This window comes from Trichomycterus rosablanca, chromosome 9 (genome assembly GCF_030014385.1).
Source record: "Trichomycterus rosablanca isolate fTriRos1 chromosome 9, fTriRos1.hap1, whole genome shotgun sequence".
NCBI lineage: Eukaryota > Metazoa > Chordata > Actinopteri > Siluriformes > Trichomycteridae > Trichomycterus > Trichomycterus rosablanca.
In genome coordinates, this window is record NC_085996.1 from 16,681,405 (window position 1) to 16,702,705 (window position 21,301).

At 41.3% G+C, this 21,301-nt stretch overlaps 1 protein-coding gene across 5 annotated transcripts in view; it reads right to left on the reverse strand.

The window, feature by feature from the left end:
* Positions 1–21,301, reverse strand: part of ift172 (intraflagellar transport 172) — a 193,178-nt gene that overhangs the window by 83,520 nt on the left and 88,357 nt on the right. For 4 of the 5 annotated variants that reach the window (XR_010013706.1, XR_010013707.1, XM_063001979.1 and 1 more), the window contains exons 13-16: positions 18,080–18,183; positions 12,077–12,186; positions 10,175–10,287; positions 9,851–10,018 (exon numbers count right to left, since the gene is read on the reverse strand). Coding sequence is in view for 3 of the 5 variants with exons in the window: in XM_063001979.1 (XP_062858049.1) it covers positions 9,851–10,018; positions 10,175–10,287; positions 12,077–12,186; positions 18,080–18,183 (495 nt within the window). In the remaining 2 variants the exon portion in view is untranslated. The remainder of the gene's footprint in view (positions 1–9,850; positions 10,019–10,174; positions 10,288–12,076; positions 12,187–18,079; positions 18,184–21,301) is intronic. The other variant, XM_063001980.1, reaches the window with a different exon arrangement.

Below are 21,301 nucleotides of genomic sequence, written 5' to 3' on the forward strand. Positions count from 1 at the left end.
ACAAACACTGCTGTTAAATGGATCACAATGGACTGTAGATGCTTTAACATAGTTAACGATGTGGGTCGACAGGACGTGTTACTGTTGCACAGGGGCGTATCTACGGGGGGGTGGGGAGGGCAGGCTTGGAGGGGGGGGGCCCTCCACGACATGAGCTCAACCGCTCACCTCACTGCCCCCCCCCCCCCCCATTGGCCAGGTCGTTATTATTATATTAAATTATTTTCGTTAAGTAAAATTAAAATAACTAAAACTGTGCATTAAAAATACTCAGCAATTTGTTGAGGGGGCCCAACATTTTTTTACACTTGGGCCCATGAGCTCCTAGTTACGCCACTGGTGTTGCATCTAGAAAGGGTTCATATTATGAGTGCCTGTTTTCAGTGGCAGGGTTATGAACAGGAAAAGATCCTCACTTTTGTCAGATAATGTGAACAGACTCATTTTAAATAACTGGCTGAAAGATGGGTACCTGTTAACAACTCAATATAGGCATTGGCTGGCTTTCGAAAAATATATTAGATTTAATAATTGTATCATTTTATGAATGTTTTTATTGGTAAACTTGTTCTTGCAATAAAAATGTGCTGTAACTGTTCAAATTGTGCTTAGTTATTAGTTTGCGATTAATTGCGATTAATTTGGTTCTTTAATCGCGATGAATGTTAGGGCTGTCACGCGATAAAAATTTATTTATATATATATATTTATATATATATATATATATATATATATATACAGTGTATCACAAAAGTGAGTACACCCCTCACATTTCTGCAAATATTTCATTATATCTTTTCATGGGACAACACTATAGACATGAAACTTGGATATAACTTAGAGTAGTCAGTGTACAACTTGTATAGCAGTGTAGATTTACTGTCTTCTGAAAATAACTCAACACACAGCCATTAATGTCTAAATGGCTGGCAACATAAGTGAGTACACCCCACAGTGAACATGTCCAAATTGTGCCCAAAGTGTCAATATTTTGTGTGACCACCATTATTATCCAGCACTACCTTAACCCTCCTGGGCATGGAATTCACCAGAGCTGCACAGGTTGCTACTGGAATCCTCTTCCACTCCTCCATGATGACATCACGGAGCTGGTGGATGTTAGACACCTTGAACTCCTCCACCTTCCACTTGAGGATGCGCCACAGGTGCTCAATTGGGTTTAGTCCATCACCTTTACCTTCAGCTTCCTCAGCAAGGCAGTTGTCATCTTGGAGGTTGTGTTTGGGGTCGTTATCCTGTTGGAAAACTGCCATAAGGCCCAGTTTTCGAAGGGAGGGGATCATGCTCTGTTTCAGAATGTCACAGTACATGTTGGAATTCATGTTTCCCTCAATGAACTGCAGCTCCCCAGTGCCAGCAACACTCATGCAGCCCAAGACCATGATGCTACCACCACCATGCTTGACTGTAGGCAAGATACAGTTGTCTTGGTACTTCTCACCAGGGCGCCGCCACACATGCTGGACACCATCTGAGCCAAACAAGTTTATCTTGGTCTCGTCAGACCACAGGGCATTCCAGTAATCCATGTTCTTGGACTGCTTGTCTTCAGCAAACTGTTTGCGGGCTTTCTTGTGCGTCAGCTTCCTTCTGGGATGACGACCATGCAGACCGAGTTGATGCAGTGTGCGGCGTATGGTCTGAGCACTGACAGGCTGACCTCCCACGTCTTCAACCTCTGCAGCAATGCTGGCAGCACTCATGTGTCTATTTTTTAAAGCCAACCTCTGGATATGACGCCGAACACGTGGACTCAACTTCTTTGGTCGACCCTGGCGAAGCCTGTTCCGAGTGGAACCTGTCCTGGAAAACCGCTGTATGACCTTGGCCACCATGCTGTAGCTCAGTTTCAGGGTGTTAGCAATCTTCTTATAGCCCAGGCCATCTTTGTGGAGAGCAACAATTCTATTTCTCACATCCTCAGAGAGTTCTTTGCCATGAGGTGCCATGTTGAATATCCAGTGGCCAGTATGAGAGAATTGTACCCAAAACACCAAATTTAACAGCCCTGCTCCCCATTTACACCTGGGACCTTGACACATGACACCAGGGAGGGACAACGACACATTTGGGCACAATTTGGACATGTTCACTGTGGGGTGTACTCACTTATGTTGCCAGCTATTTAGACATTAATGGCTGTGTGTTGAGTTATTTTCAGAAGACAGTAAATCTACACTGCTATACAAGTTGTACACTGACTACTCTAAGTTATATCCAAGTTTTAGTTCTATAGTGTCGTCCCATGAAAAGATATAATAAAATATTTGCAGAAATGTGAGGGGTGTACTCACTTTTGTGATACACTGTATATATATATATATATATATATATATATATATATACAGTGTATCACAAAAGTGAGTACACCCCTCACATTTCTGCAGATATTTAAGTATATCTTTTCATGGGACAACACTGACAAAATGACACTTTGACACAATGAAAAGTAGTCTGTGTGCAGCTTATATAACAGTGTAAATTTATTCTTCCCTCAAAATAACTCAATATACAGCCATTAATCTCTAAACCACCGGCAACAAAAGTGAGTACACCCCTTAGTGAAAGTTCCCGAAGTGTCAATATTTTGTGTGGCCACCATTATTTCCCAGAACTGCCTTAACTCTCCTGAGCATGGAGTTTACCAGAGCTTCACAGGTTGCCACTGGAATGCTTTTCCACTCCTCCATGACGACATCACGGAGCTGGCGGATATTCGAGACTTTGCGCTCCCCCACCTTCCGCTTGAGGATGCCCCAAAGATGTTCTATTGGGTTTAGGTCTGGAGACATGCTTGGCCAGTCCATCACCTTTACCCTCAGCCTCTTCAATAAAGCAGTGGTCGTCTTAGAGGTGTGTTTGGGGTCATTATCATGCTGGAACACTGCCCTGCGACCAGTTTCCGGAGGGAGGGGATCATGCTCTGCTTCAGTATTTCACAGTACATATTGGAGTTCATGTGTCCCTCAATGAAATGTAACTCCCCAACACCTGCTGCACTCATGCAGCCCCAGACCATGGCATTCCCACCACCATGCTTGACTGTAGGCATGACACACTTATCTTTGTACTCCTCACCTGATTGCCGCCACACATGCTTGAGACCATCTGAACCAAACAAATTAATCTTGGTCTCATCAGACCATAGGACATGGTTCCAGTAATCCATGTCCTTTGTTGACATGTCTTCAGCAAACTGTTTGAGGGCTTTCTTGTGTAGAGACTTCAGAAGAGGCTTCCTTCTGGGGTGACAGCCATGCAGACCAATTTGATGTAGTGTGCGGCGTATGGTCTGAGCACTGACAGGCTGACCCCCCACCTTTTCAATCTCTGCAGCAATGCTGACAGCACTCCTGCGCCTATCTTTCAAAGACAGCAGTTGGATGTGACGCTGAGCATGTGCACTCAGCTTCTTTGGACGACCAACGCGAGGTCTGTTCTGAGTGGACCCTGCTCTTTTAAAACGCTGGATGATCTTGGCCACTGTGCTGCAGCTCAGTTTCAGGGTGTTGGCAATCTTCTTGTAGCCTTGGCCATCTTCATGTAGCGCAACAATTCGTCTTTTAAGATCCTCAGAGAGTTCTTTGCCATGAGGTGCCATGTTGGAACTTTCAGTGACCAGTATGAGAGAGTGTGAGAGCTGTACTACTAAATTGAACACACCTGCTCCCTATGCACACCTGAGACCTAGTAACACTAACAAATCACATGACATTTTGGAGGGAAAATGACAAGCAGTGTTCAATTTGGACATTTAGGGGTGTAGTCTCTTAGGGGTGTACTCACTTTTGTTGCCGGTGGTTTGGACATTATTGGCTGTATATTGAGTTATTTTGAGGGAAGAATAAATTTACACTGTTATATAAGCTGCACACAGACTACTTTTCATTGTGTCAAAGTGTCATTTTGTCAGTGTTGTCCCATGAAAAGATATACTTAAATATCTGCAGAAATGTGAGGGGTGTACTCACTTTTGTGATACACTGTATATATATACAGTGTATCACAAAAGTGAGTACACCCCTCACATTTCTGCAGATATTTAAGTATATCTTTTCATGGGACAACACTGACAAAATGACACTTTGACACAATGAAAAGTAGTCTGTGTGCAGCTTATATAACAGTGTAAATTTATTCTTCCCTCAAAATTACTCAATATACAGCCATTAATGTCTAAACCACCGGCAACAAAAGTGAGTACACCCCTAAGAGACTACACCCCTAAATGTCCAAATTGAGCACTGCTTGTCATTTTCCCTCCAAAATGTCATGTGATTTGTTAGTGTTACTAGGTCTCAGGTGTGCATAGGGAGCAGGTGTGTTCAATTTAGTAGTACAGCTCTCACACTCTCTCATACTGGTCACTGAAAGTTCCAACATGGCACCTCATGGCAAAGAACTCTCTGAGGATCTTAAAAGACGAATTGTTGCGCTACATGAAGATGGCCAAGGCTACAAGAAGATTGCCAACACCCTGAAACTGAGCTGCAGCACAGTGGCCAAGATCATCCAGCGTTTTAAAAGAGCAGGATCCACTCAGAACAGACCTCGCGTTGGTTGTCCAAAGAAGCTGAGTGCACATGCTCAGCGTCACATCCAACTGCTGTCTTTGAAAGATAGGCGCAGGAGTGCTGTCAGCATTGCTGCAGAGATTGAAAAGGTGGGGGGTCAGCCTGTCAGTGCTCAGACCATACGCCGCACACTACATCAAATTGGTCTGCATGGCTGTCACCCCAGAAGGAAGCCTCTTCTGAAGTCTCTACACAAGAAAGCCCGCAAACAGTTTGCTGAAGACATGTCAACAAAGGACATGGATTACTGGAACCATGTCCTATGGTCTGATGAGACCAAGATTAATTTGTTTGGTTCAGATGGTCTCAAGCATGTGTGGCAGCAATCAGGTGAGGAGTACAAAGATAAGTGTGTCATGCCTACAGTCAAGCATGGTGGTGGGAATGCCATGGTCTGGGGCTGCATGAGTGCAGCAGGTGTTGGGGAGTTACATTTCATTGAGGGACACATGAACTCCAATATGTACTGTGAAATACTGAAGCAGAGCATGATCCCCTCCCTCCGGAAACTGGGTCGCAGGGCAGTGTTCCAGCATGATAATGACCCCAAACACACCTCTAAGACGACCACTGCTTTATTGAAGAGGCTGAGGGTAAAGGTGATGGACTGGCCAAGCATGTCTCCAGACCTAAACCCAATAGAACATCTTTGGGGCATCCTCAAGCGGAAGGTGGAGGAGCGCAAAGTCTCGAATATCCGCCAGCTCCGTGATGTCGTCATGGAGGAGTGGAAAAGCATTCCAGTGGCAACCTGTGAAGCTCTGGTAAACTCCATGCCCAGGAGAGTTAAGGCAGTTCTGGGAAATAATGGTGGCCACACAAAATATTGACACTTCAGGAACTTTCAATAAGGGGTGTACTCACTTTTGTTGCCGGTGGTTTAGACATTAATGGCTGTATATTGAGTTATTTTGAGGGAAGAATAAATTTACACTGTTATATAAGCTGCACACAGACTACTTTTCATTGTGTCAAAGTGTCATTTTGTCAGTGTTGTCCCAAGAAAAGATATACTTAAATATCTGCAGAAATGTGAGGGGTGTACTCACTTTTGTGATACACTGTATATATATTTATCTGTCAGATTGCGGGGGCATCTTCAGCCCTCTTTAGATCACCCCACAGATTTTCAATCGGATTCGGATCTGGGCTCTGGCGGGGCCATTCCAAAACTTTAATCTTCTTCTGGTGAAGCCATTCTTTGGTTGATTTGGATGTATGCTTTGGGTCGTTGTCATGCTGAAAGAGTTCCTCTTCATCTTCAGCTTTCTAGCAGTAACCTGAAGGTTTTGTGCCAACATCGACTGGTATTTGGAACTGTTCATAATTTCCTCCACCTTGACTAAGGCCCCAGTACCAGCTGAAGAAAAACAGCCCCACAGCATGATGCTGCCACCACCATGCTTCACTGTGGGTATGGTGTTCTTTTGGTGATGTGCAGTGTTGTTTTTGCACCAAACATACCTTTTGGAATTATGTAAAAGTTAACCTTGGTTTCCTCAGACCATAACACATTTTCCCACATGCTTTTAGGAGAGTTCAAATGCGTTTTTGCAAAATTTAGCCGGGCTTGGATGTTTTTCTTCGTAAGAAGAGGCTTCCGTCTTGCCACCCTACCCCATAGCCCAGACATATGAAGAATACGGGATATTGTTGTCACATGTAGTACACAGCCAGTACGTGCCAGAAATACCCGCAACTCCTTTAATGTTGCTGTAGGCCTCTTGGTAGCCTCCCTGACCAGTTTTCTTCTTGTCTTTTCATCAATTTTGGAGGGACTTCCTGTTCTTGGCAATGTCACCGTTGTCCTATATTTTCTCCACTTGATGATGATTGTCTTCACTGTGTTCCATGGTATATCTAATGCCTTGGAAATTCTTTTGTACCCTTCTCCAGACTGATGCCTTTTGACAATAAGATTCCCCTAATGCTTTGGGAGCTCTCTGCGGACCATGGCTTTTGCTGTAAGACGCGACTAAGAAAATGTCAAGAAAAGCCTAGTAGAACAACTGAACTTATTTGTGGTTAATCAGAGGCACTTTAAATGATGGCAGGTGTCTACTGATTTCTATTTAACATGAGTTTGAATGTGATTGGTTCATTCTGAACACAGCCACACCCCCAGTTATAAGAGGGTGTGCACACTTATGCAATCACATTATTTTAGTTTTTTATTTTTTACTTTTCCCCCCTAAAGATTTCAGTTTGTTTTTCAATTGAGATATACAGGTTATAGGTCACATTAAAGGTGGAAAAAGTTCTGAAATGATTTATCCTGGTCTCATTTTTTTACATCACTAAACCTGGCATTTTAACAGGTACACTTTTTATATCCACTGTATAGACATACTGTACATATATATACACACACCTATACATATACATACATATAAATCAGAAATATTCAACCCCCCACCATGACAAACAGGGATTTACAATTTCCCTGCACAGCTACATTTACCTTTACATCAAGTTACATTAAGTTCAAATGTGTTCAAGGTGTGTGCCAATCATGGTAAAAACTAAGAAGATGTCACTGAGAGAGGGGATCATTTTACTGTACCAACGGCACAATGGCTATAAGCAGATTTTCAGGACCTTCAATATTCCTAGAGCCACTGGAAGTTTGGGAGAATACCTCCAACAAACTTATGATGCAGCAGCAAAAGTAGTCCAAAAATTTAATCCAGAGGCTTTAGCAATTTCATCAGGACTATGCATTTTGAGGAGGAATGCTATGCTTTTTGTGAAGAAATTGAACCTTGGTGATAAATAAACTTTCCAGCAAGACAATAATCCCAAGCACACACCAAAGTCAACCAAAGCTTGGTCAAGGAATCAGTCCTCCAATATCCTGAAATGGTCTTTAGATTTAAATCTCAGTCTTTCGATTTCAAATCTCAAGCCCTGCTGCAGTCCCTGATTTCCGGGGGTTCAAATTCTGGGCTTGGCTTTTAACGACAGAAGGCACATGGGTTTACATGAACCTAGCCATTAGTGCCGGGCCCAAGTCCGAATTATTAAAAGGGTTGCGTCTGGAAAGCATCCAGCGTAAAAGGTGTGCCAAATCAAATATGCAGACAAATGATGAGATGTAGTGACCCATAACAAGAGCAGTCAAAACAAATAAATCAGCTGCAGCAGATTTAAAGCCATTAAATCTGGAATATTTTTCACGGGAGGAATTGGTGAACATTTCACAAGAGAGGTGTCAGAAGCACTTACCAAAAGCGTTTATTACAGTATGAAGGCAAAAATATAGACATTTGTTGCAAGAAGGTCCTGGGTCCTGGGTTCGATCCCCAGGTGGGGTGGTCTGGGTCCTTTCTGTGTGGAGTTTGCATGTGCTCCCCGTGTCTGTGTGGGTTTCCTCCGGGTTCTCCGGTTTCCTCCCACAGTCCAAAGACATGCAAGTGAGGTAAATTGGAGATGCAAAATTGTCCATTTTCGATATAACCTTGTGAATTGATGAATCCTGTGTAACGATTAACTACCATGTCTGTCATGAAGGTAACCAAAGAGTGTGAAACATTATATTAAAATCCAAATAAACAAACAAACATAGCACCATAATACCTAAAGTGAAAGGGGTTGAATATGTCTGACCCAAATATACAGTGTATCACAAAAGTGAGTACACCCCTCACATTTCTGCAAATATTTTATTATATCTTTTCATGGGACAACACTATAGAAATAAAACTTGGATATAACTTAGAGTAGTCAGTGTACAACTTGTATAGCAGTGTAGATTTACTGTCTTCTGAAAATAACTCAACACACAGCCATTAATGTCTAAATGGCTGGCAACATAAGTGAGTACACCCCACAGTGAACATGTCCAAATGTGCCCAAAGTGTCAATATTTTGTGTGACCACCATTATTATCCAGCACTGCCTTAACCCTCCTGGGCATGGAATTCACCAGAGCTGCACAGGTTGCTACTGGAATCCTCTTCCACTCCTCCATGATGACATCACAGAGCTGGTGGATGTTAGACACCTTGAACTCCTCCACCTTCCACTTGAGGATGCGCCACAGGTGCTCAATTGGGTTTAGTCCATCACCTTTACCTTCAGCTTCCTCAGCAAGGCAGTTGTCATCTTGGAGGTTGTGTTTGGGGTCGTTATCCTGTTGGAAAACTGCCATGAGGCCCAGTTTTCGAAGGGAGGGGATCATCCTCTGTTTCAGAATGTCACAGTACATGTTGGAATTCATGTTTCCCTCAATGAACTGCAGCTCCCCAGTGCCAGCAACACTTATGCAGCCCAAGACCATGATGCTACCACCATCATGCTTGACTGTAGGCAAGATACAGTTGTCTTGGAACTTCTCACCAGGGCGCCGCCACACATGCTGGACACCATCTGAGCCAAACAAGTTTATCTTGGTCTCGTCAGACCACAGGGCATTCCAGTAATCCATGTTCTTGGACTGCTTGTCTTCAGCAAACTGTTTGCGGGCTTTCTTGTGCGTCAGCTTCCTTCTGGGATGACGACCATGCAGACCGAGTTGATGCAGTGTGCGGCGTATGGTCTGAGCACTGACAGGCTGACCTCCCACGTCTTCAACCTCTGCAGCAATGCTGGCAGCACTCATGTGTCTATTTTTTAAAGCCAACCTCTGGATATGACGCCGAACACGTGGACTCGACTTCTTTGGTCGACCCTGGCGAAGCCTGTTCCGAGTGGAACCTGTCCTGGAAAACCGCTGTATGACCTTGGCCACCATGCTGTAGCTCAGTTTCAGGGTGTTAGCAATCTTCTTATAGCCCAGGCCATCTTTGTGGAGAGCAACAATTCTATTTCTCACATCCTCAGAGAGTTCTTTGCCATGAGGTGCCATGTTGAATATCCAGTGGCCAGTATGAGAGAATTGTACCCAAAACACCAAATTTAACAGCCCTGCTCCCCATTTACACCTGGGACCTTGACACATGACACCAGGGAGGGACAACGACACATTTGGGCACAATTTGGACATGTTCACTGTGGGGTGTACTCACTTATGTTGCCAGCTATTTAGACATTAATGGCTGTGTGTTGAGTTATTTTCAGAAGACAGTAAATCTACACTGCTCTACAAGTTGTACACTGACTACTCTAAGTTATATCCAAGTTTCATGTCTATAGTGTTGTCCCATGAAAAGATATAATGAAATATTTGCAGAAATGTGAGGGGTGTACTCACTTTTGTGATACACTGTACATATAGTAAATGAAAATGTAAATAATGTTTTAAAATTCTAACACACTTTTAAGGAATGCAGGGTGATTTTCTCAGGGCTGTCAATGTTGTACCACACACACAGATTGTCATGGTTTTGAGCTATCACCACATCACTGCCTGGAACCCACTGCACGTAGGAGCAAAAGCTTAGCATGGTGGTCTTCAAGCCGCTTTCAATGTCAAAGAGAATAAGCTAAACAGAGACAGGTTGACAGTCAGAGGTAAAGAGGTAAAATTTTACACAATAATGAGATAAAAAGGCATCATAAAGCTACACAACAATACTGATTAAAGTAATTTACTTTATTCATTCTATATACAGTATTGCAGGCAAATCTGTGACAAATACCTGTAACTTCTTATCCCTGAAGAGCAGCTTGTGTCCAATCTCATTCAACTCCAGCCAGTCAATTTTTAAGTCATGGAAAACAGTCCCTAGATTATAACCACCAACCAAGTCCACTAAAAAAGGAAAAAGATGCTAAAGGCTCACATACATTAATTTATAGTTAGTAATAAAATGCAGTGTTATTAAAAAAGGTAGGTGACAATATGCACTTGTCACTTAGTCTTAGGTCACCACTAGCTTTGTTGTTTTAGTTTTAATGATCATTCATATTTATTTTCCAGTCTTTTAATTAAGATAAAAACAAAAAAGGAAATATGTACACAAAATTAACAAAATGGCTTCAACTGGCAAAAGTCAGTATTTAATGTGAAGTCCCTTAGCACTAAACACCACTGACATTTTACTCTTAATGATTTTATATACATTTTAACTACATCTTCTGTTGTTTACCCTGAGGTGGTTGAAGCCTGCAAGTTTGAGACTGCCATGCCAACAATGCTAGATATGACAGAAACCTGCCATGTCTGCACTGAAAATGCTCACTACTGACATTTTTACAGACTATACTGAATAATAAAGAACTCATTTTTACTAGTTATAACTTCTATTTTGTTTTTGTATAGGTATGGTTTGTTTGAATTCAATTTATTCAAATGATCCTCCACGCCACTCAAGAAGGATGAGTCCCTGAGGAGTCTGGTTCCTCTCAAGGTTTCTTCCTGTAATTTTAATGGAGTTTTTCCTTGCCACTGTTTCCCTTAACTTGCTCAACAGGGGTTTTTGTCTGTAGGTCCTGGATGCTGTAAAGTTGCTTTAGGACGATGTCTAATGTAAAATGTGCGATACAAATACATTTGACTTAACATGAATCTTAATCTCTTTTGGAGAGAATGTGCTAAAGTGTTCTGCAGTAATCTTAAAGTATATTATACCAGGCTTCTTTCAGCACTTCTTTTAGTTCTACTTTAGATTTAGTCATTTATTTATTTCACTGACCAGGTGATCATAGAATATTATTCTTTGTAAATGTATGCTAATTCCTAATTTAATGCGTAAGACACACAAAAAAATAAGACATTAATGAAGGATATAGTTATTTAGAGAGGGGATCATTTTACTGTACCAACGGCACAATGGCTATAAGCAGATTTTCAGGACCTTGAATAATCCTAGAGCCACTGGAAGTTTGGGAGAATACCTCCAACAAACTTACGATGCAGCAGCAAAAGTAGTCCAAAAATTTAATCCAGAGGCTTTAGCAATTTCATCAGGACTATGCATTTTGAGGAGGAATGCTATGCTTTTTGTGAAGAAATTGAACCTTGGTGATAAATAAACTTTCCAGCAAGACAATAATCCCAAGCACACTTCAAAGTCAACCAAAGCTTGGTCAAGGAATCAGTCCTCCAATATCCTGAAATGGTCTTTAGATTTAAATCTCAGTCTTTCGATTTCAAATCTCAAGCCCTGCTGCTGGAAACAGCAGTCCCTGATTTCCGGGGGTTCAAATTCTGGGCTTGGCTTTTAACTACAGAAGGCACATGGGTTTACATGAACCTAGCCATTAGTGCCGGGTATTTTAGCATACATTTGTAAATGTATGCTAATTCCGAATTTAATGCGTAAGACACACAAAAAAATAAGACATTAATAAAGGATATAGTTATTTGCAGACAAAGATTGTGTGCAATTGTAATTATAATTACTGTTAAATAAATACTTTTTGTTTGATTTACATTTTTCATACAGTCCCAACTATTTTGGAACTGGAGTTGTAAATGTAGAGTAAGTGATTATCTTCAGAAATTACATAAATCTATCTTCTGTTATCTGGTAATAACATTTCAAGGTGTATGTAAAAGAATTGTGTATTGTTTGGTAGCTTACATAGTTTGCACTTACCAATAGCGATGGTTTTGATGTCAATTAAGTAAGCTAACTTCTTGTTATCCTTAACTCCCCTCTGTCTCCTTTCATTTAGACGCACACTGCAAGCATACACAAGCAAATGCCTTTTGGTTTGTTAATATACCTCCACTCCTGCATTTCATGCCTGCAACGCATTCCAAAAAAAAGTTGGGACGGGGGCAGTTTAGGGCTAGTAATGAGGTGAAAAAACTAAATAATGATGTGATTCCAAAAAGGTCAACAGGTAATTGTAATCATGGTTTGGTACAAAAGCAGCATCCAGGAAATGCTGATTCTTTGATGAGCAAAGGTGGCCAGAAGAAAATGTTAAGAAAATGAAAATGTTAAGAAAATGATTAAAATGTTTAAAAAACAATGTACCTCAAAGAGAGATTGAAATGGATTTGCATATTCTCTCTCTACAGTACATAATATCATTAAACAAAGGAATCAGGAGGAATTTCAGTGCATAAAGGCCATGGGCGCAAACTTAAGCTGAACGTCCGTGATCTTCAATCCCTCAGACGGCACTGCATCAAGAACCGCCACTCAACAATAGCTGATATGACCTCATGGGCAAGGAATTACTTTGGCAAACCTATGTCAGGCACTACAATACAGAGTTGCATGCACAGATGCCACTTAAAACTTTACTGTGCAAAAAAGAAGCCTTATGTTAACCATATCCAGAAAAGGCGTCGACTTCTCTGGGCTCGGAGGCATCTAGGATGGACAATCACAAAGTGAAAATGTGTATTGTGGTCAGATGAATTAGCATTCCAGGTCTTTTATTTTTGGAAAAAATGGACGCCGTTTGTTTCAGACCAAAGATGAAAAGAACCATCCAGACTGTTATCAGCTACAAGTCCAAAAGCCAAGGTCTGTCATGGTATGGGGCTGTGTCAGTGCCCTTGGCAAAGGTTATTTACATTTCTGTGATGACAGCATTAATGCAGAAAAATACATTGAGATCTATATATGCTGCCTTTAGGACGTCATCTTTTCCAGGGACGTCCAAGCATTTTTCAACAAGACAATGCAAAACCACATGCTGCACACATTACAAAGGGGCCGGCACGGTGGCTAAGTGGGTAGCACTGTCGCCTCAAAGCAAGAAGGTCCTGGGTTCGATCCCCAGGTGGGGTGGTCCGGGTCCTTTCTGTGTGGAGTTTGCATGTTCTCCCCGTGTCCGCGTGGGTTTCCTCCGGGAGCTCCGGTTTCCTCCCATAGTCCAAAGACATGCAAGTGAGGTGAATTGGAGATACAAAAAATTGTCCATGACTGTGTTTGATATAACCTTGTGTGAACTGATGAACCTTGTGTAATGAGTAACTACTATTCCTGTCATGAATGTAACCAAAGTGTAAAACATGACGTTAAAATCCTAATAAACAAACAAACAAACATTACAAAAACATGGCTGTGGAAGAAGAGGGTACGGGAACTGGACTGACCTGCCTGCAGTCCTGACCTGTCCCCAATAAAGAATGTGTGGAGAATTTTGAAACGAAAAATGCAACAACGACAACCCCGTACTGTTGCACGTCTTAAAATGTGTTTGCAGGAAGGGTTAGGGTTCTAAAACATCTTTTAAGTGTGGCGAAAAGGAATGGCAACATTACAAAGTGGTAAATGCGTTACTGTGCCAACTTTTTTTGGAATGTGTTGCAGGCCTGAAATGCTAAAATGGAGGTATATTAACAAATGAAATAAAGTTGACCGGACAAAACATGAAATATCTTGGTTCAAACTGTCTGTTACCAAATAAAAGTCAAAGTTGATGTAAGGAACATTATTTTATTTGCAATTTCCATACTGTCACAATTTTTCAGATTTGGGTTGTACTGTATATATATATTTTATATATATATATATATATATATATACAGTGGGGGAAATAAGTATTTGATCCCCTGCTGATTTTGTAAGTTTACCCCCTTACAAAGACTTGAACAGTCTATAATTTTTATGGAAGGTTTATTTTAACAGAGAGAGACAGAATATCAACAAAAAATCCAGAAAAAAAACATTAAATAAAAGTTATAAATTAATTTGTATTTAATTAAGGGAAATAAGTATTTGATCCCCTACCAACCAGCAAGAATTCTGACCCCCACAGACCGGTTATGTGCCCATGAGGCACACAAATTAGTCCTGTCCCTGTATAAAAGACTCCTGTCACAGAATCAGTTTCTTCCGTTCAAATCTCTCGACCACCATGGGCAAGACCAAAGAGCTATCAAAGGACGTCAGGGACAAGATTGTAGACCTGCACAAGGCTGGAATGGGCTACAAGACCATCAGCAAGAAGCTTGGTGAGAAAGAGACCACTGTTGGTGCGATAATTTCGAAAATGGAAGAAATACAAGATCACAGTCAATCACCCTCACTCTGGAGCTCCATGCAAGATCTCACCTCGTGGGGTAAGAATGATTCTGAGAAAGGTGAGGTCAGTCCAGAATTACACGGGAGGAGCTTGTCAATGATCTCAAGGGAGCTGGGAGCAGAGAAATGCTGGATATGACCCCAAGAACACCATCCCCACCGGGCATTTCTTTGCCTCCAAACACGGCGAGTGGAGTTGATGCCAAAGAGCTCAATTTTGGTCTCATCTGACCATATCACATTCTCCCAAGCTTTCTCTGAATCATTCAGGTGTTCATTGGCAAACTTCAGACGGGCCTGTACATGAGCCTTCTTAAGCAAAGCGACTTTGCAGGCACTGCAGGATCTCAATCCATTACGGCGAAGTGTGTTACTAATGGTTTTCTTGGTGACTGTGCTCCCAGCTCCCTTGAGATCATTGACAAGCTCGTCCCGTGTAATTCTGGACTGACCTCACCTTTCTCAGAATCATTCTTACCCCACGAGGTGAGATCTTGCATGGAGCTCCAGAGTGAGGGTGATTGACTGTGATCTTGTATTTCTTCCATTTTCGAATTATCGCACCAACAGTGGTCTCTTTCTCACCAAGCTTCTTGCTGATGGTCTTGTAGCCCATTCCAGCCTTGTGCAGGTCTACAATCTTGTCCCTGACGTCCTTTGATAGCTCTTTGGTCTTGCCCATGGTGGTCGAGAGATTTGAACGGAAGAAACTGATTCTGTGACAGGAGTCTTTTATACAGGGACAGGACTAATTTGTGTGCCTCATGGGCACATAACCGGTCTGTGGGGGTCAGAATTCTTGCTGGTTGGTAGGGGATCAAATACTTATTTCCCTTAATTAAATACAAATTAATTTATAACTTTTATTTAATGTTTTTTTTCTGGATTTTTTGTTGATATTCTGTCTCTCTCTGTTAAAATAAACCTTCCATAAAAATTATAGACTGTTCAAGTCTTTGTAAGGGGGTAAACTTACAAAATCAGCAGGGGATCAAATACTTATTTCCCCCACTGTATATACTGTATATACAGTATATACACTGTATACACACGTGTATATATATTTATATATATATATACAGTGTATCACAAAAGTGAGTACACCCCTCACATTTCTGCAGATATTTAAGTATATCTTTTCATGGGACAACACTGACAAAATGACACTTTGACACAATGAAAAGTAGTCTGTGTGCAGCTTATATAACAGTGTGAATTTATTCTTCCCTCAAAATAACTCAATATACAGCCATTAATGTCTAAACCACCGGCAACAAAAGTGAGTACACCCCTAAGAGACTACACCCCTAAATGTCCAAATTGAGCACTGCTTGTCATTTTCCCTCCAAAATGTCATGTGACTCGTTAGTGTTACTAGGTCTCAGGTATGCATAGGGAGCAGGTGTGTTCAATTTAGTAGTACAGCTCTCACACTCTCTCATACTGGTCACTGAAAGTTCCAACATGGCACCTCATGGCAAAGAACTCTCTGAGGATCTTAAAAGACAAATTGTTGCGCTACATGAAGATGGCCAAGGCTACAAGAAGATTGCCAACACCCTGAAACTGAGCTGCAGCACAGTGGCCAAGATCATCCAGCGTTTTAAAAAGCAGGGTCCACTCAGAACAGACCTCGCGTTGGTCGTCCAAAGAAGCTGAGTGCACGTGCTCAGCGTCACATCCAACTGCTGTCTTTGAAAGATAGGCGCAGGAGTGCTGTCAGCATTGCTGCAGAGATTGAAAAGGTGGGGGGTCAGCCTGTCAGTGCTCAGACCATACACCGCACACTACATCAAATTGGTCTGCATGGCTGTCACCCCAGAAGGAAGCCTCTTCTGAAGTCTCTACACAAGAAAGCCCGCAAACAGTTTGCTGAAGACATGTCAACAAAGGACATGGATTACTGGAACCATGTCCTATGGTCTGATGAGACCAAGATTAATTTGTTTGGTTCAGATGGTCTCAAGCATGTGTGGCGGCAATCAGGTGAGGAGTACAAAGATAAGTGTGTCATGCCTACAGTCAAGCATGGTGGTGGGAATGCCATGGTCTGGGGCTGCATGAGTGCAGCAGGTGTTGGGGAGTTACATTTCATTGAGGGACACATGAACTCCAATATGTACTGTGAAATACTGAAGCAGAGCATGATCCCCTCCCTCCGGAAACTGGGTCGCAGGGCAGTGTTCCAGCATGATAATGACCCCAAACACACCTCTAAGACGACCACTGCTTTATTGAAGAGGCTGAGGGTAAAGGTGATGGACTGGCCAAGCATGTCTCCAGACCGAAACCCAATAGAACATCTTTGGGGCATCCTCAAGCGGAAGGTGGAGGAGCGCAAAGTCTCGAATATCCGCCAGCTCCGTGATGTCGTCATGGAGGAGTGGAAAAGCATTCCAGTGGCAACCTGTGAAGCTCTGGTAAACTCCATACCCAGGAGATTTAAGGCAGTTCTGGGAAATAATGGTGAGTACACCCCTCACATTTCTGCAGATATTTAAGTATATCTTTTCATGGGACAACACTGACAAAATGACACTTTGACACAATGAAAAGTAGTCTGTGTGCAGCTTATATAACAGTGTAAATTTATTCTTCCCTCAAAATAACTCAATATACAGCCATTAATGTCTAAACCACCGGCAACAAAAGTGAGTACACCCCTTAGTGAAAGTTCCTGAAGTGTCAATATTTTGTGTGGCCACCATTATTTCCCAGAACTGGCAATAACTGGCAATAATGACTGTAAGAAATGACTGTAAGAAATCAAGAAAAGAGCATTTGTATGGCTGGACAATGGTCAACTGGTGTTCCAGTTAATTTCAAAGCTGTTTAGTGGGGCTGAGGTCAGGGTTCTGTGCAGGCCACTGGAGTTTCTTAAACCAAGCATTACGTTTTATTTTTTATAGATCTTGCTTTCTGCACAGGGGCACAGTCAAGCAGGGGCCTTCCCTAAACTGTTGCAGTGTAAAATAATATAACTTCCTTTATATAAATGATTTATTACACCTGATAGAAATAGTGACTAAAATACATACATACAAAATACAATTCAATAAGTCAACGGGTTGTCCTGCTACTTTTATACACATACACACAGTCATCATCATCCTCCTCTCTATACTATATACTAGGTAGCAAAAATTGTTGATTAATTGATTTTTTCAGGGTGGCACGGTGGCTAGTACTGTCGCCTCACAGCAAGGAGGTCCTGGATTTGATTCCTTGATGGAGTGGTCTGGGTCCTTTCTGTGTGAAGTTTAGATGTTCTTCCAGTGTCTTTATGGGTTTCCTCTGGGAGCTCTGGTTTCCTCCCACAGTTCAAAGACATGCAGTTAGGTTCATTAAAGCTACTATACATTTGCCCTAGCTGTGAATGTGTGGGTGAATGTAAGTGTGTATGTTTTTAAAAAACAATGTTTTTTAGACAAATGTTTAGACTGGTTTTCATGGTTTACAAACATAATGCCTCTTACTGTGCTTTACTTGAGTTGTGTAACCCCTTTTAGGCTGATTTATTGTATAACTTTCTTATTTTCTCTAGAATGTCTTTTGATTGTGGCATAACATGTTTCTTGATGTTATGATACTAGCAATACAAGCAAAGCTTACCTTATAAGGTGAGGGTTCATAAATTCAGTACGAACAGATCGCAAGATGTTGTTACTGCCATACTCCACCAGTGTCAGTTCACCTGCATTGTAAACCATACACACCTGCACAAAAAAATTTAAAATTTCTGATGTTCCCCATTTATCTTAATAGCAGCATCTCAGATTTTGTGTATAAAACAAGCTAATTTATTTAGGTTTTTATATCTTTTAAAGTATTTTAATTTGGATATGAACTATTATTAAAAAAATGTAAGATACAACCTGATTCTCTACATCAACAACTGGTTACAAGGGGACTAAAAAGGTACACTCTTTAGTCCACCTTTTGGTAAAAGAACAGTAAATTATACAAGAACAGAACTGAATAGTATGATTGCATTTCCTGTTAAACTTTGCAAACATTTGTCTGATTACAGCCCTTTGTTCATTTGTGTTCATTTTAAAGACGAAAATAAAATAATGCAAGCACAGCCAAGGAGGCTATACAGCATAAATACAGTACAGATCTCAAACAGCACTGAAGATTCCTGCCCAAACCTGTATAGGAAGCTCATGCAGCCACAAGGAATGTTGCTCACTTCATGACCCTAACAAGAATAGTACAAGAAAGTATTTCACCTCTAATCCTCATGCCCTAGACAAAAAAGTAACAAAGACTATCAAGATCTTTTTAAATCACCAAACACATCAAGTATGTGTGGGCTAACACGGAAGGGGCAGAATGTACAGAATTAAGTTGCACCATTTGAAACCTTCCATAATAAGCTGGTGAATTTGTAAAAAGTAGCAAGGATGGGTTGTGGCTTGCCACGTTGACAATTCTCTAACAAAGTTGGCCACAGTCAGTTTTAAAAGACCATTACTTAATGCATGATTTTCTTTTACCAGATTTTTCACCATCTACACACGTGGACAAAATTGTTGGTACCCTTCCGTTAAAGAAAGAAAAACCCACAATGGTCACTGAAATAACTTGAAACTGACAAAAGTAATAATTACATTTTACATTTACATTTTCAGCATTTAGCAGACGCTTTTATCCAAAGCGACTTACACAATGAGCAATTGAGGGTTAAGGGCCTTGCTCAGGGACCCAACAGTGGCAACTTGGTGGTGGCGGGGCTTGAACCGGCAACCTTCTGTTTACTAGTCCAGTACCTTAACCACTGAGCTATCACTGGCATTATAATAATAGACATCGCTTTTGAATTGTGGTTCAACAGAATAATTTTAAAAAACAAACTAATGAAACTGGCCTGGACAAAAATTATGGTACCCTTAGAAAAGATTGAAAATAATTTGACCATAGGGACATGTTAAACTAAGGTGTGTCCTTTAATTAGCATCACAGGTGTCTTTAAACTTGTAATAAGTCAGTCTGCTTATTTAAAGGGTGAAAAGAAGTCACTGTGCTGTTTGGTATCATGGTGTGTAACACACTGAACATGGACCACAGAAAGCTTAGGCGAGAGTTGTCTCAGGAGATTAGAAAGAAAATTATAGACAAACATGTTAAAGGTAAAGGCTATAAGACCATCGCCAAGCACCTTGATGTTCCTGTTACTACAGTTGCACATATTATTCAGATGTTTAAGGTCTATAGGACTGTAGCCAACCTCCCTGGACGTGGCTGCAAAAAGGAAAATTGATGACAAATTGAAGAGACGGATAATACGAATGGTAACCAAAGAGCCCAGAACAACTTCCAAAGACATTAGAGGTGAACTCCAAGGTCAAGCTACATCAATGTCAGATCGCATCCGTCATTGTTTTAGCCAAAGTGGACTTAATGGAGGACGACCAAGGAGAAACCACTGTTGAAAGCAAATCATAAAAAAGCGAAACTGGAATTTGCCGAAATGCATATCGACAAGCCACAAAGCTTCTGGGAGAATGTCCTTTGGACAGATGAGACAAAACTGGAGCTTTTTGGCAAGTCACATCAGCTCTATGTTCACAGATGCAAAAATGAAGCATACAAAAAAAAAAAAAAAACATTGTACCTACTGTGAAACATGTAGGTACAGTTATGTTTTGGAGCTGCTTTGCTGCATCTAGCACAAAGTGTCTTGAATCTGTGCAGGGTACAATGAAATCTCAAGACTATTGAGGCATTCTGGATTGAAATGTGCTGCCCAGTGTCAGAAAGCTTGGCCTCAGTCACAGGTCATGGGTCCTCCAACAGGATAATGCACAAAACGCACAACTAAAAACATTCAAAAATGGCTAAGAGCAAAGCATTGGACTATTCTGAAGTGGCCTTCTATGAGTCCTGATGTAAATCCTATTGAACATCTGTGGAAGGAGCTGAAACATGCAGTCTGAAGAAGGCACCCTTTAAACCTGAGACAGCTGGAGTAGTTTGCTCATGAGGAGTGGGCCAAAATACCTGTGGACAGGTGCAGAAGTCTCACTGAGAGTTACAGAAATCACTTGATTGCAGTGATTGCCTCAAAAGGTTGTGCAACAAAATATTAAGTTAGGGGTACCATCATTTTTGTCCAGACCAGTTTAATTAGTTTGTTTTTTAAAATTATTCTGTTGAACCACAATTCAAAAGCAATGTCTGATTTTCATTAGTTGATTTTCAGTACATTTTTATTTATTATAACTTTTGTCAGTTTCAAGTTATTTCAGTGACCATTGTGGGTTTTTCTTTCTTTAACGAAAGGGTACCAACAATTTTGTCCACGTGTGTACCATAATACTGTAAATCAGTGGTTCTCAACCAGGGGACAGCAGGGTGTAACGCTGACAGCCTCTGTGTGCTCTTGTGCTCCTGAGGTGCCACGCCCCGTTCCTGATTGGATCTTCTGGGCTAATTAGCTCCAGCTGCTCCTAATAAGGGGAGGCAGCTTCTCGAAAGACACTGAGAACTATTCTTCTGAACTGGGTTATGGTGTGGAACTCTGTTTTGGTCTTTGTGTTTAGCTTATGTTACTAGCCGTGTGTTTAGCTTTGTGTTTAGCTTAGGTTACTAGCCGTGTACTTAGTTTATGTTACTAGCCGTGTGTTTAGCTTTGTGTTTAGCTTAGGTTACTAGCCGTGTACTTAGTTTATGTTACTAGCCGTGTGTTTAGCTTTGTGTTTAGCTTATGTTACTAGCCGTGTGTTTAGCTTTGTGTTTAGCTTAGGTTACTAGCCGTGTACTTAGTTTATGTTACTAGCCGTGTGTTTAGCTTTGTGTTTAGCTTATGTTACTAGCCGTGTACTTAGTTTG